General features: G+C 41.9%; 1 protein-coding gene across 3 annotated transcripts in view; it reads left to right on the plus strand.

The window, feature by feature from the left end:
• The first annotated feature begins 3,047 nt into the window (after positions 1-3,047).
• The window catches only part of ATP8A1 (ATPase phospholipid transporting 8A1), a 114,718-nt gene continuing 104,657 nt past the window's right edge, over positions 3,048-13,108 (plus strand). For all 3 annotated transcript variants that reach the window (XM_061346162.1, XM_061346164.1, XM_061346161.1), the window contains exon 1: positions 3,048-3,303. In XM_061346162.1, the coding sequence (XP_061202146.1) occupies positions 3,255-3,303 (49 nt within the window). In that variant the 5' untranslated portion in view covers positions 3,048-3,254. The remainder of the gene's footprint in view (positions 3,304-13,108) is intronic.

The following is a 13,108-nucleotide window of genomic DNA, read 5'->3' on the forward strand; positions in this document are numbered from 1 at the left end:
GGGTTAAGTACTCTATATCACTGAAAGTCATTAGAGATTAACTAGGTAGATAATATGGCCTCATCATAGACTGCCTTGGTCTAACCCATAAAACAGTGCAATAGTATATGGGATATCTTTGACATACAAACAGGCTTGTAACCAAGGGCTTTAATAATTTTATTCTACTAGCTCACCATTTCAACAAGTGATGATCCAGAAACAAATATTGGATTCCCTAAATACAGAGCATACTCTCAAGTGTATAAACTGTGCATACTCTCAGCTAAGAAAAACTGCAGAAGCCTTTTCTGACCTGTTTATGGCAAAACAAGACTTGTGGTGTGCAGAAATGGAAACGGCTTGAGTGACACAATCTGAATTTAGCACAGAAGTGAAGGGATGGAGCTCGTATACTTGGTTACCAAAGAAAAGAAATAAATACAAGGACCAGTTGGTTCTGCTGGCAGATCTTGTAGGGGGGAGGAGGAGAAGAGAGGCTACCAGGCTTCTGGCATAACACTAAAAGTGGAGGGCATTGTTATGAAATATAGTTGTGGAGTTTCCGACATTTGGATGACAACTGGATTAACTTTTTGTTGCGCAACTAATGGTTAAACTTTTTAGCTTACCATTGAGGCTTTGTAGAATGAAAACCGGGAAACTGGAAACGTTCTTAAGTGATGGTAAGATTTAATAGAACCTTATTCCTTATCTCTTTTCAAACATTATCCAGACTATAAATTAATAAAGGCTCTTATATAAAAAAAAAATAAGTGGGTATTAAACAAAATAAAATAATTGGGTATTGTGAACAATAACTCAGAGTACACAAAAGTTTACCACAAATAAAGCCACCAGTTTTGCTGCTGTGCTACTTTGTGATGCGAACAGTTTGTAAAGCAACTATTCATAATTTTAAATAGCACTTGGCAACACTGGTTTAGTATCTTCTGTACTTAAGCGAGTAAATTTCCAGTTGCCTAAAGATATCAGCAATAACCACGACTTGCCAGGAATCTTAGAGACAAAAAAAAACACACTTTAAACATAAAATGTGATTCAAAAGTGTATTTAAATGACAATCCTATTTGTCACCATCATTGCAGTGATTCATGGGAAAATGCACGTTGACTGGCATGTATATAAATTTGTAGAGTTTCACAGTCTGGCTGCAGCCTTTTAACAATAGTGTAGCTGCTATGAATTGCATTAAAAAAAACCCAGATCCACACAAGATCTCTTTTCACGAAAGGGCCCTATTTATGCTGGGAGGGTTATATATATGCTGAGTCTCCAAAATGACTGCTTCAGTCAACCTTCAGTGGAATCTCAACAGAAAACTAAAAGCTGTTTCTCACAGAACATAACTTGCATTGGCCAAGCATCTGCCCATGGCCCCCTGACCTACACTGAGTGTTTATTAAAACTGGATAAGCAGTGCATGTTCTTTCCATGCATTTTGGTTTTCCAGTAAAAAAGCATAAAGATAGTTGTTTCTACAATCTTTGTTTCTGGTTCAGAAAAAAAAAAAACACAAACACAAAAAACCAACGCAAAGAACACAAACAACCCACACAGATTGCTGCACAGGATGATGCAGAAGACCATTCCCTTTTGAAAAGGAGTATCCAGTAGGTTTTCTGACCCATGGCTTTTAAAAAAACCCTGCATTTATTTCCCAATGCATTATTCTGTGGAGCGAAGTTTTCCTCTTTCCTGGTATCTGATCTTGGGATTTAAGAAAAATATATTCTTGGTTCACTTTTTTCTCCACGAATAAAGTGCTGGTTGATCAATTTATACAGGTTAAATTTATGCAATTTTATCAAACAAAAAGACTGACTCTGCTGCTGTTAAGACTAGATACATACTGTTTTCTCACAGTACGTATGTATGGTCTGTAAAGAAACTAGCAGCAATCTCACACCCGTAATCTCCGTACTTTCTGTGGGGGACAATAGTGGCCTTTAGTGAACGTCTGCCTCAAATCCTCTCAACATTCATGACAATAGTAGCTTTATTCTATTCCACAACTTCTTTCGTCCTCTCGGCAGTCAGTATGCTTTATGCCTGACTGAAATGGATGCAAAACACAATTACGCCAAGACAACCTACCCCTAAATCTTATCGCCTTTCCTATTTTCCTCTCCATCCCGTTTGTACAGTGGCTGTTTTGATCGAGACAGGGATAAGATCGCTCAGCCTGTTGCAGTCGCCCGAGTGTCACGCTTAACAGCCTGGAAACAGAATTGCCGCCCCTGCTTCAGCCCGAGGCGCCTGCAGCTGGGACCTCCTCTCTACCAGCCCACACAGGAGAGCTGGGCTTCACTCTGACTCAGGCTGTCAAACTGCGGCACTCCCGACTAAGGACAGGTTAAAAATAAAAAGCTGGGGAACAGTTTGAAAGCTGCCTGTCAGACGGAGAGCGGCTCCTACCCTCTCCCCCTGAATGAGGGACTTAGACCAATGTTTCAAGTTGCCTCTCCGGACGAAGGCCTCCGGGCCCCCACCGCTCCCCGCCGCTTTATCTACACCTCGCTAAACTATGGAAGAGATCAAAGGACGGACGAGCCCGCCCCGCAGATTACAAGGCTGGGCAGCTCTGCACACCCCACGGCTCGGCCTGATGCCCGCCGCTCCCCTCCCTTCCCCGACCTCCCCAACCCGGCCGCTGTCTTCCCCAACCGCCCTGACAACCATCACCGCCCCTAACAGCCCACCTCGCCCCGCCCGGCGCCCCACCGCTTCCCGCCCCGCCAAGGCCGAGCTCTGCCGGACTCCGCTGCCGTGTCTTCTCGAAACGGCCCCCGCCCTCTCCTAGCGCCGGGCAGTGGCTCTCTGCTCGGCGCGTTCCATTCCCCCCGCGTGACGGGGTGGGGGGCACATCGGATACCCCTTACTCGCTCTGGAACGGACATAAACCTCTCGCAGTGCCAGTGCCCGGTTCGGCACAACGGCCCCTCAAGGCTGACCCAGTGCGGACGGGAGATGGTTGAGGGACGAGGAGGCGGGTGGGGGGCGGAGTTGGTAGGTTCCGGAGGGGGCAGGCGGGCGCGGAGGGCTGGCGACGCAGCTGTCACTGAGGAGCGGCGCCGCCAGCGGAGGGAGGCGCAGCTGGGGCGCGGATCTGCCGCCTCTCGCTGCTGGAGGAGCAGCCGCTGCCGGGACCTGCCACCTTCGTCCCGGGCTCCTCCGCTGCGCGGGGCGCGCTCCGGCGTGCGGCAGGTGCAGGGGGTGCGGGCGGCCGCGCCACAACCCCCCGCCCGGCGGCGATGCCGGCGGTGCAGAAAACGGTGTCCGAGATCCGCTCCCGCGCAGAGGGTAAGTGCTGCTTGGTGCCCGTCGCTCCCCGCCCGGAGGGAGGCACGGAGGAGCCCTCCCGGCGCTCCGCGACTCTCCGCGGCGAGGTCTGCGCCGTCTGGCCGGGAGGGGATGGCGGGAAGGCTAGGCGGCGGGAGCCGGTGCTGCAACTCCGCCCGCCCCACACCGCGGCCTCCGGTCGTACTGTGACCCCTCATGCGGGGCTACGGCGGCGGGCGCTTTCCGCGGCCGGGCATCGACCCCACGGGTGAGGAAGTGAGCAGTGATGGTGCTGGTGGTTCTTAGGCGGTCGTGTGTGCATGGCTGCCCGTTGTCTGCCGGGGTGACGAGTCTGGGCAGCGGTTTGCGCGTCGGCGGTGGCAACATTAAGGGGCGAGCCGTTGTTTTCTTCCTACCGGTGTGTCTGGCCACACGGCCCGCTGGCCCCAAGCGGTGAGGCGGAAGGCGGCAATGGCTTGTGACCGGGTGTATCTGGCCAGGATATTCGTCCTAGGAATAAGCTGACACATCTCTTTTATATGTAATGTGTAAGTGCACGCCGATCATCAGAAATAAGCGGTTTTGGTACATGGAGCGTGCCTGAACGCTTCAGACCTTGCTGCTGTTTTTATACCTAACCTAAGGGTTTAGGATTGCTTAAGCCTTCAGATAACAAGTGTGTCAAGGGCTGCCTTGTGAAAAGAATCACTGTAGTGAAATGGCACTAAAATAAAATGTATTGCATGTGAAAGTAAAAGCTGAAGTCTGTGATAGCAGAGCAGTAGTCTGTTGAGGCAGGTTATGATTTTCAGTGGCTGTAGGCAATGATGGCAGTGTCACTGTGGTGGCGCATACTTCCCGATGCAGGTAGGCAGGTTTTATTCCTTTGTCTGAAACTTTTTGCACTTGAAACCATTACATCAGGTTGATTCTTTTCTGGCTTTGTTTAGCTATATAAGGAGGTAAAAACTTTTTCCTTGTACCTTTCTTCCTTCTTCCAAACAAAGGGCATTTATTTATTTATTTGTGCTAGAAAGAGCATGAAGAAACATAGATTGGATGTAGGCTGTTATCTTGAGGTTCTTTTCTGTTACAAGCCTTCCAAGGTTTGTAGGAGGTCTGGCTCTACCTAGGTAATGTTAGCTGGCCAAGAAATAGAAGAACGCATCTTTCTTAGAAAAGAAGAAGGTACATCTTTCTAGGAACACTTTTGAAATGCAGTTACAACCAAAGCAGCTGTGCTGCTCCACCCACAGTGATTAGTAGACGCGTATAATGGGGCTTGTTAAATGTCCAAATTTTCAGAGCTTAATTTCAGTTCTTTTCCAGTTATTCTTTTTCCAGACAGTTGGGTTTCATTGCAAGCTCAGCATGAATAAATTGGGACCATTGATTCTCTCTTTAAAGTGATCTAATTAAAAGAATCTTGGTGACTATTAAATGAACAAATGTGGTGTTTCCTAAAGGTAAATGTCTGTCTGAGATGTGGAGATGCAGTAAAAGCTGGGGGGGTTTGGGAGAAGTCTGTCTTATTTGAATAGTATTCAAGGCTGGATGACAGTAAAACAGCTGAATACAGGGTTTAAGAGGCTTCTCAAAAATACTTTAAGACTGAAAGTAGATATGAAATGTTTTAAGAAACTTTTGGAAAATGACATGATTATTTTTCATCATAGCAGTGGAGTTATTGACTCCCACTATACTACTTAAAGAAAAATAATTTAGAAACTGTTACCATTTTCTTAATCTTAATGTTACACTAGTTGTTTTTATTCATATTCAGTTAAATCTGTTTATGCTCAGTTCATTCACAGTGAAGCCAATGTTGATGAGTCTTTTACTTCCTTTTTTCTTTTTGAGATAAATGGCGTCCAAGTCTAGATAGTCCACACATTTGGACTGTATAGCTGGTGTTTCTAAACAGTTCTTTATAAGTAAGTATTACTACTTTCTAAAAAAAGAACTCCAAAGTTCTGCAGTGTGGGTCTCATCCCTAGCATTTGACAGGGACATAAAGGGACTTTTAAACCCTAGCTCTGCCCATCACACAAGTCTCTTTGATAAGCATGTAATAAGCACTGTGCAACATGATGATAAGGCTGCCTTCAGAGACCTCCACTGAAGTCGGACCTGCAGTGCAGAGTTATTACTGTCATGGTCCCTCTATGTTCTTTGGAAGTTACTGGTAATTCTGTAATCACATACAGCAGTTTCCATGAATGCTGTTACAGCATGGGCCCATTCCTTTGAGTACTTTAAGACTTGTGGGAATCTGATAGACAAGCTTAATATTAATTTCCTTAATCTAGAGCTTTTGTAATGTGTCTTTGGAATTAAAACCTCTTTTTTTTTTTCTCTCTTGTCAACTGCAGTATCTATTTTCTGCTTCAGAGATCTTTTCCATGGATCATGAAGTACCTTATCAGGCTGGACTGTCTTGATATCATCTCTGAACTAAGCTCTCTGTGAAGAGATAGTAATACTGTTATTAGAGCAGATCAGCTGTTGTGCTCAGATGAAATAAAACAAGTCAGAACTGTCAAAATGATGCACACATGTATCATTCCCAAGAATTGGTTGACAGTTGCACAGAATTGGTGCTAAAGTTAGTAAATTATTACAAAATAAAAATTGTATGTGTTTTAACATCTATGAGACAGCACGTTCAGATTCTTGTGCTCTTCCTGGCAAATGAAAGATAACCAGGAACACTTCCAACCTTTTTTGAATACATCTTTTTGTGCCTACCACCCCTATTGCAAAGAATACCCTGCAGTTCATCATAAGCTTAAGAAATGCCACAGTTCTGAAATGATATGTGAATCAATGAAGTCTGGCTCAAGGTGTGAAAGATGTGGCACTCCTAAACAAAATTAGGATATTACGACATGCTTTTTCACCACCAGTAACTTTAATTTAAAACTATACCTCAGCTTCAGAAACTTGGTGCTTTGGTACTCGCATTGGTGTCATGTATTCTGCAGTTGCAAAACACATGGGGAATCTTTGAGTAGTGTAGCTGACATCTAGCTTTATTAAAAACAGTAATTAACTATGGTTATTTTAGCTGTATGTAGCTGCGCAGTTGATATATGCATCTATTAAATAATATAAAGTAGAATCATTCAAAGCATTTAATTTATTTTGAGAGGGTTTAGGAGAGTGGAATTGTGGCAGTTCTTACAGTGTTGTCTGAAGACTGAAGCATTAATAAATTTTTTCTATGTGTTGATGGAGTTCAGTTAAGTCTGTTAGGTCATCAGGAAAGCTATAGAGATTTCAGCGTATTGTGGTGCTGACTACCAACAAAATTAGACAATAACTTGTTCTTCATATTAGTGGAGGTAAATGCCTGTATGAAAACTAGGTGAAGCTGAACTTGTGCAAGGTGAGATGACTTTCACATGAAGAGGGAAAGAGTTTTAAAATTCTGTAGCAGTCATCAGATAGTCTTTGGCAGAATATCTGTTTTTTTTAATGCCTAATATATCCTTTGGTGTTTCTACTCATGGAGTGTAGAATTATGTAGCATTTTACCAGATGTAATGCTCCCAGTCACTTGTGACTGTTTTTATTTGTGCCAAGTCTGTTTTGCAGACTCACAGTGGTTCGCAATGGGAAAAACACATGGTCTAGTCCTAGGGCAAGCTTGGCCATCTCAGCAGTACCAGCAAGTTCAAGAAGGTCATTCAGTTCCTTTTGTGCTCTGACTCCTCAGAACAGACTGATTGGTCGGGTTCCCAGTGCGTGTTCTGTCATTGAAGGTCATTAACAGCATTACAGTATCTCTAAAGGTACCTTCTTTTCATACTGATACCCTCTTCAAACTGTGCTGCATTCTTCCGGAATATGAGCTAGCAGACTTACAGTTCTGGTTTTGGCTGGGATAGAGTTAATTTTCTTCCTAGTAGCTGGTACAAGTCAGTGTTTTGGATTTAGGATGAGAATAATGTTGATAACACACTGATGCTTTAGTTGTTGCTGAGCACTGCTGAAATGGAGTCAAGGACTTTTCCACTTCTCATACTGCTATGCCAGCAAGTAGGTTAGGGGTGCACAAGAAGCTAAACAACAAAACTTGGGGGGAGTTGACTGGGGGGTGGCTGGGCATTGGTCAGTGAGTGGTGAGTAATTGTATTGTGCATCATTTGTTTTGTATAGTCTTTTGTTATTATTATTTTTCCTTCTTTTTCTGCCCTGCTAAACTGTCTTTATCTTAATCCACAAGTTCCACCTCTTTTCAGTTCTCTCCCCCACAGCACCTAGGGGAGGAGATGGGAAGTGAGCAAATGGCTGTCTGGTGGCTAGCTGCCCATCAGGTTAAACCACACTTACTCATGTAAGAGGTTGTTGGCTACAGCACCAGCTTTTAAAGCTTTTGAATGCTGTGCTTTAGGAATTTTTTTTAAAATATAATTAATTATTAAGGGAAGTGAATCAAAATAATTCTGAGTTGAGTGTTTTGTTTCCTTTCTTTCCATATTGCAGTTTATCAGTATATATCTTTATCCATTTCTTACAATGAGACTGCTTTAAGGAATGAAAGCAGTCTCTTTTTCTTTGGAGCTGTTAAACTACCCTACCTAAAGGAAAAGTTGGATATATGGAAAATATTTGGATAATGTTTACTCTTTAGAATTTATTGTTGTTACTTTTTAATCAAAACTGGTTTAGGAACAGTCTCTGCAAATATTATGTGTTGGAACAAAGTTGCTTCTTGGAAATTTACTGGAAGCAAAATACAGTCTTTGGTGGGTTCTCTTGTTGAAGAAATCTCAAGTTGATTACTTGGGGGCTTTGTTTCATTGGCTGCTTATTTATTTGGGCTTTGTTATTGTTGAAAGTTATTTTTACTGGCAAAACTGAAAATATGTATTCTGTGCAAAACATATCTTTTCAGGTACAACTTGTACCCTGGGAAGTAAGTACCCAGTCTCCATATTCTCAGAATTGACAGCAATTCTGTTTTCAGTGTTGACTTTTCCCACTCTTGCGTAAAATTTGCTTCCATTCTTTAATTTTGAACAGATTGAAAGAAATCCTGAACCAAAACCTCTATTATTGAGTGACTTTGAATGAAATTCATGGTGTTTTGTTCTTATCTTGTATTTTATGGATAAGAACAATGGATAAGATTCTGTGTTCCACTAGCAAATAACTTTCATAGGGCAGAATAAATATTATATACAGTGATTTGAGTTTATGGAACAGATTTGCAAGTGGACTTTCTGATGAGAGTAATAGTTGCTTTCCTCTGATATTGAAGCATAGTTTTAGTTGGGTTTGGCCCTGTAGCAACAAAATTATAAAATAATCAAACTATATTATTAGAAAGTGGGAATCTGAACGTTAAGAGGAAATCAGTTTTGAAACTTGCCATTTCTGCGTAATAAACTTTTAGTGTGATGTGTTAACATTTCCTATTATTCTATTTAAAGTGCTGACTTACAACTGTTTTCAAGTCAGATGCTTTCCCATCAGTGGGGGTATGTATGAATGTATGTCATAGAATCTGCTTGATAATGCAGCTGTGGTTAACTATCAGCTCAGCTATGATTAAATATAGGCAATATTGCAAGCCACAGCAGAGGAAGAGAAGTCTTGGAACATCATAGAATAGAATCATAGAATAGTTAGGGTTGGAAAGGACCTTAAGATCATCAAGTTCCACCCCCCTTCCATGGGCAGGGACACCTCACACTAAACAATGTCACCCAAGGCTCTGTCTAACCTGGCCTTCAACAGTGCCAGGGATGGAGCATTCACAACTTCCTTGGGCAACCCATTCCAGTGCCTCACCACCCTTACAGTAAAGAACTTCTTCCTTTTATCTAATCTAAACTTCCCCTGTTTTAAGTTTGAACCCATTACCCCTTGTCCTGTCACTACAGTCCCTAATGAGTAGTCCATCCCTAGCATTCCTGTAGCCCCTCTTCAGATACTGGAAGGCTGCTATGAGGTCTCCACACAGCCTTCTCTTCTCTAGGCTGAACAGCCCCAACTTTCTCTGCCTGTCTTCATACGGGAGGTGCTCCAGTCCCCTGATCATCCTTGTGGCCTTCCTCTGGACTTGTTCCAATAGTTCCATGTCCTTTTTATGTTGAGGACACCAGAACTGCACACAATACTCCAAGTGAGGTCTCACAAGATCACAAAATATACTTGTTCGTCATTCTGAATGGGAGGCCTTACAACATCACAGTTCCTGTCTGAAATATGATAACTGCTGTTTGCTAGATGTGAGACTTCAAAATTATTATTAAGAGGCGCTTAATAATTTTTTGTAACCTTAAATTGTGGTCTTTAGGCCAAGAAGAGTAATGCTGCTTTTAAGCCCTGAAAAAATGCTTAGTGCAGTGAGCAAACAGGAAGCAGCTTAGGTGGACATCAGTTTAATACCTGTTACACAGCATTAACTACACTTGAAAAAAAAATAGAATGATGGCTCCATCTTATGTTCTTGCTTTTATTCTTCACACTGACTTTCTCCTAACAAGCATTTTGTTACAGCTGATTCTTTGCTATTGTTTGTGCATGTGTTGAGGGATTTTTATTCTTCCTACTTCAGGTATATCTTTTTTTTTCTTTGACAACTTTCTGAATGTTTGAATCAACACTCTTCTGTTGCCTTGGAACCTTCTAATGGATTACAGAAACAAACAACACTTTTTAATTCTTATAATGTATTAAATGCATCCTTATCAAACACATCTTTATCAAAAACGTAGCTACTAGGTCAAGAGATAATTTCCCTTCCATTCTTAAGAATAGGTATGCTTTTATTTGTTACTGTGGTTACTTGTAGACAAGATTCTTACAACAGGCCAGCTTCTGCTTATTTGATTAGAAGGCTGAGTTCATACAAATTGGTTTGGTGCTAGTGGATCCTCACTTCCGGAGGAAGAAATATAGCAGTTGGTAGCTTCTTTTTTGCAGAGTGGTGAATTTTTATGTAGACTTCCTGCACTGTTGTGTGAGACCTTTTCTTACGTTAGTCAGCAGTTAAGCTCTATCTTATAGCTTGTTTTTTTTAAAATTTCATAGAGAGGTAGCTCTTAAAGGTCAGGTTTGAGACAAAATGCGTAAGTTTTTAGATATTTTTGTGTATGTGTATACACATGTAGACAAACACACAAAGGGGAAAGAAAAATTGTATCTCCTTGATACTGAACTTTGTGTATCAGTCAAGTCTGCATACTCTAGTGAATGTATTCTAAGTTTACACAGAGAGGTGATGTGTAACTTTTAAAGCTTTCAGAGTAGTAGTGTAATGCTTCTAGGGCAGGAGAGCTGGTTTTACTGAAGCTGTGGAGTGTAGAAGGCTACGGAACTTAACTCCTAAGATCACTGTTGAGGTTTTGTTTGGGTTTTTTTTTTGTGTGTGCTTTTTTTTTTTTTTTTGTTTAGGGGGTTTGTTGTTTTTTTGGTTTAGGTTTTTTTTTGTGTGTGGAAATTAAGAGAAGTGAATTCAAGGTAGTAAGAAGTGAGACAGTGAACATTTATAAATCTTCTCAGTACTTTCTTGCTGTCTTTTTTATTAGAGGAGAACAAATGAATGCTGGAATAATGATACATCGAAATAAATATGTATAGTTTATCAGTCTAACAAACAGGTAATATATAGTGTTTAATGCCTGATAATATTTGCTTTAACTCTATCACAGTATTCAAGTCTTATTCTGTCGTAAGTTTTAATTTAAATGAATGCTTTATACTTGTACATTCCACAGATGTGTAAAATGTTTCTATTTCCTGAACTTAGTCAGGCTAGGTTGGTGTTTTGACACAATAGTTTCCAACTTTTCTAACCGTGTGCTCTCATAGGAGCCATGTTTTGTTTTTACTTCTTCATTGAGCAACTGGACATCGAGCAACATTTACTGTCCTATACCTGGAATGAAGATGCACTTGCCATGCAATGGATTTGGGCTCAGTCAGGTATAAACATGTGACTGATTGTGCACCTGCAGCTTGACTGAAACCTAATCTTAAAGATGTACCTATATACAGTTCTGTTACAGGGATATATGTTTATGGAATTGTGTGCTGGAGGTCATACATAGCCAGTTGTATGATGGTTGTCGTGATGGTTGTATGATGGTTGAGGTCGACCCAGTCTGTTAAACTGGCTGCCCTTCCTCTGAAACTTCCAAACTCCTTGAAATACATACCGAAATTTGAATAGAAGGGTGTTGAATGTGTGCCTTGCATTGGATTTGGAAGGAAAGAAATAGAGACATCGCAGTGGATGAATGTAGTAGAGGGATGTCCTGTGTCATAATAGAATCTGTGAATTTTGAATGGCAAATGTCATGAAATCACAAATTTCTGCTGAGTCTTTCACAATGCGTGGAGACTTGACCTTGCGAGGTTGTGTCTGAAGTGTGTGTTTTGGATATAATGGGTAAGAGGCTATGTAGAAAGCCAGTGGTCTAGATGATGACTTGGATTTTGCATAACCTGTTTGTAAGGGTTGTTGCTTCGAAGGGACCCTTCATTGCTTCGAAAAGTTGCTTCGAAGGGACCCTTCATTGAGGACTGTAGTGACTGGACATGGGTTAATGGGTTCAGACTTAAAACAGGGGAAGTTTGTATTAGATAAAAGGAAGAAGTTCTTTACTGTAAGGGTGGTGAGGCACTGGAATGGGTTGCCCAAGGAAGTTGTGAATGCTCCATCCCTGGCACTGTTGAAGGCCAGGTTAGACAGAGCCTTGGATGACATGGTTTAGTACGTGGTGTCCCTGCCCATGGCACAGGGGTTGGAACTTGATAATCCTAAGGCCCTTTTCAACCCTAACTATTCTGTGATTCTATTCTATGATTATAACATAATTTTCTTCTATGTATGTTTCTCATTTGGCATGCAGAATGAAGAGTGCTTATTTAAGAAGCAGCTATACACACAGAGATTATTGCTATCATTTTACAACTTCTTGGTGATTGATTTATGCTATACCTGTGTTTACAAGCTCCAGGCTGAATGGACTGCTTAGACCTGTTGGTCATCAGTGTAGTGGCTGAGTGGTTGACTTAGTGAAAAGTATTGAGAGAAAAGAATACATTGGTATCCCCTTTTACTGATGAAAGTCATGATGCAGATTAATACAAGGCTCCTTATAGTTTATAGAAGAATGTAGACAAAGCACAGGTTTCCTGGCTGGTGAAGGCAGGTGCTGAGAATATCAGTAAGTCTAATAATACCATTTCAAGTTGAGTACACACAAAATGAAGAATATACTGATGTTGCTTCTCCAGAAATAATACGGAAGTGTCATGCAGAAGATTTGTAGCAGATGAAGGGAAGGTATCCCATTAACCAACAAATGATTACTGGTCTTGGTTTCCAAGGATCATATCCTTCCAATTTAAGACTAGCCTATCACAATGAGCAGGAAATCAAGCCAAGGTGGCAGTGAGACTGCGCCAATTAGCAAGGAGCCCCTGACGAAACTTGAGTGTGAAAGGAGAGGAAAAAGCAAGGATAGGTGGCTAGAGAAGAGTATAGAGGGATGGACTTGTCTGACAAAGCCAAAGCCTGCCTGGCATTTAATTTGGTGAGGGGCCTGTAGAAGCTCTCTTATTCTCCTTCAGATGTAACAGTAGGAAGAAGACATGTGGGCCTACCTGCTGAATAGGGCAGGCAACCCGGAGGCAAAGGACACAGGAAAGGATGTGGTACATAGTGCCTTCTCCACTTTAGTGTCTACTGATAAGATCAGTCTTCAGAAACCACAGGTTTCTTATACCAGTTTGAAATGATGAAGCAAGGATGTACCTTGGTGGAGGAAGATCAGGTTAGGGAACAATTAACCTGGGAATACAGAAG

The sequence above is a fragment of the Neopsephotus bourkii genome, unplaced genomic scaffold, assembly GCF_033783945.1.
Source record: "Neopsephotus bourkii isolate Nb327-2 ecotype Australia unplaced genomic scaffold, CSIRO-AGI_Nbou_v1 NB_259, whole genome shotgun sequence".
NCBI lineage: Eukaryota > Metazoa > Chordata > Aves > Psittaciformes > Psittacidae > Neopsephotus > Neopsephotus bourkii.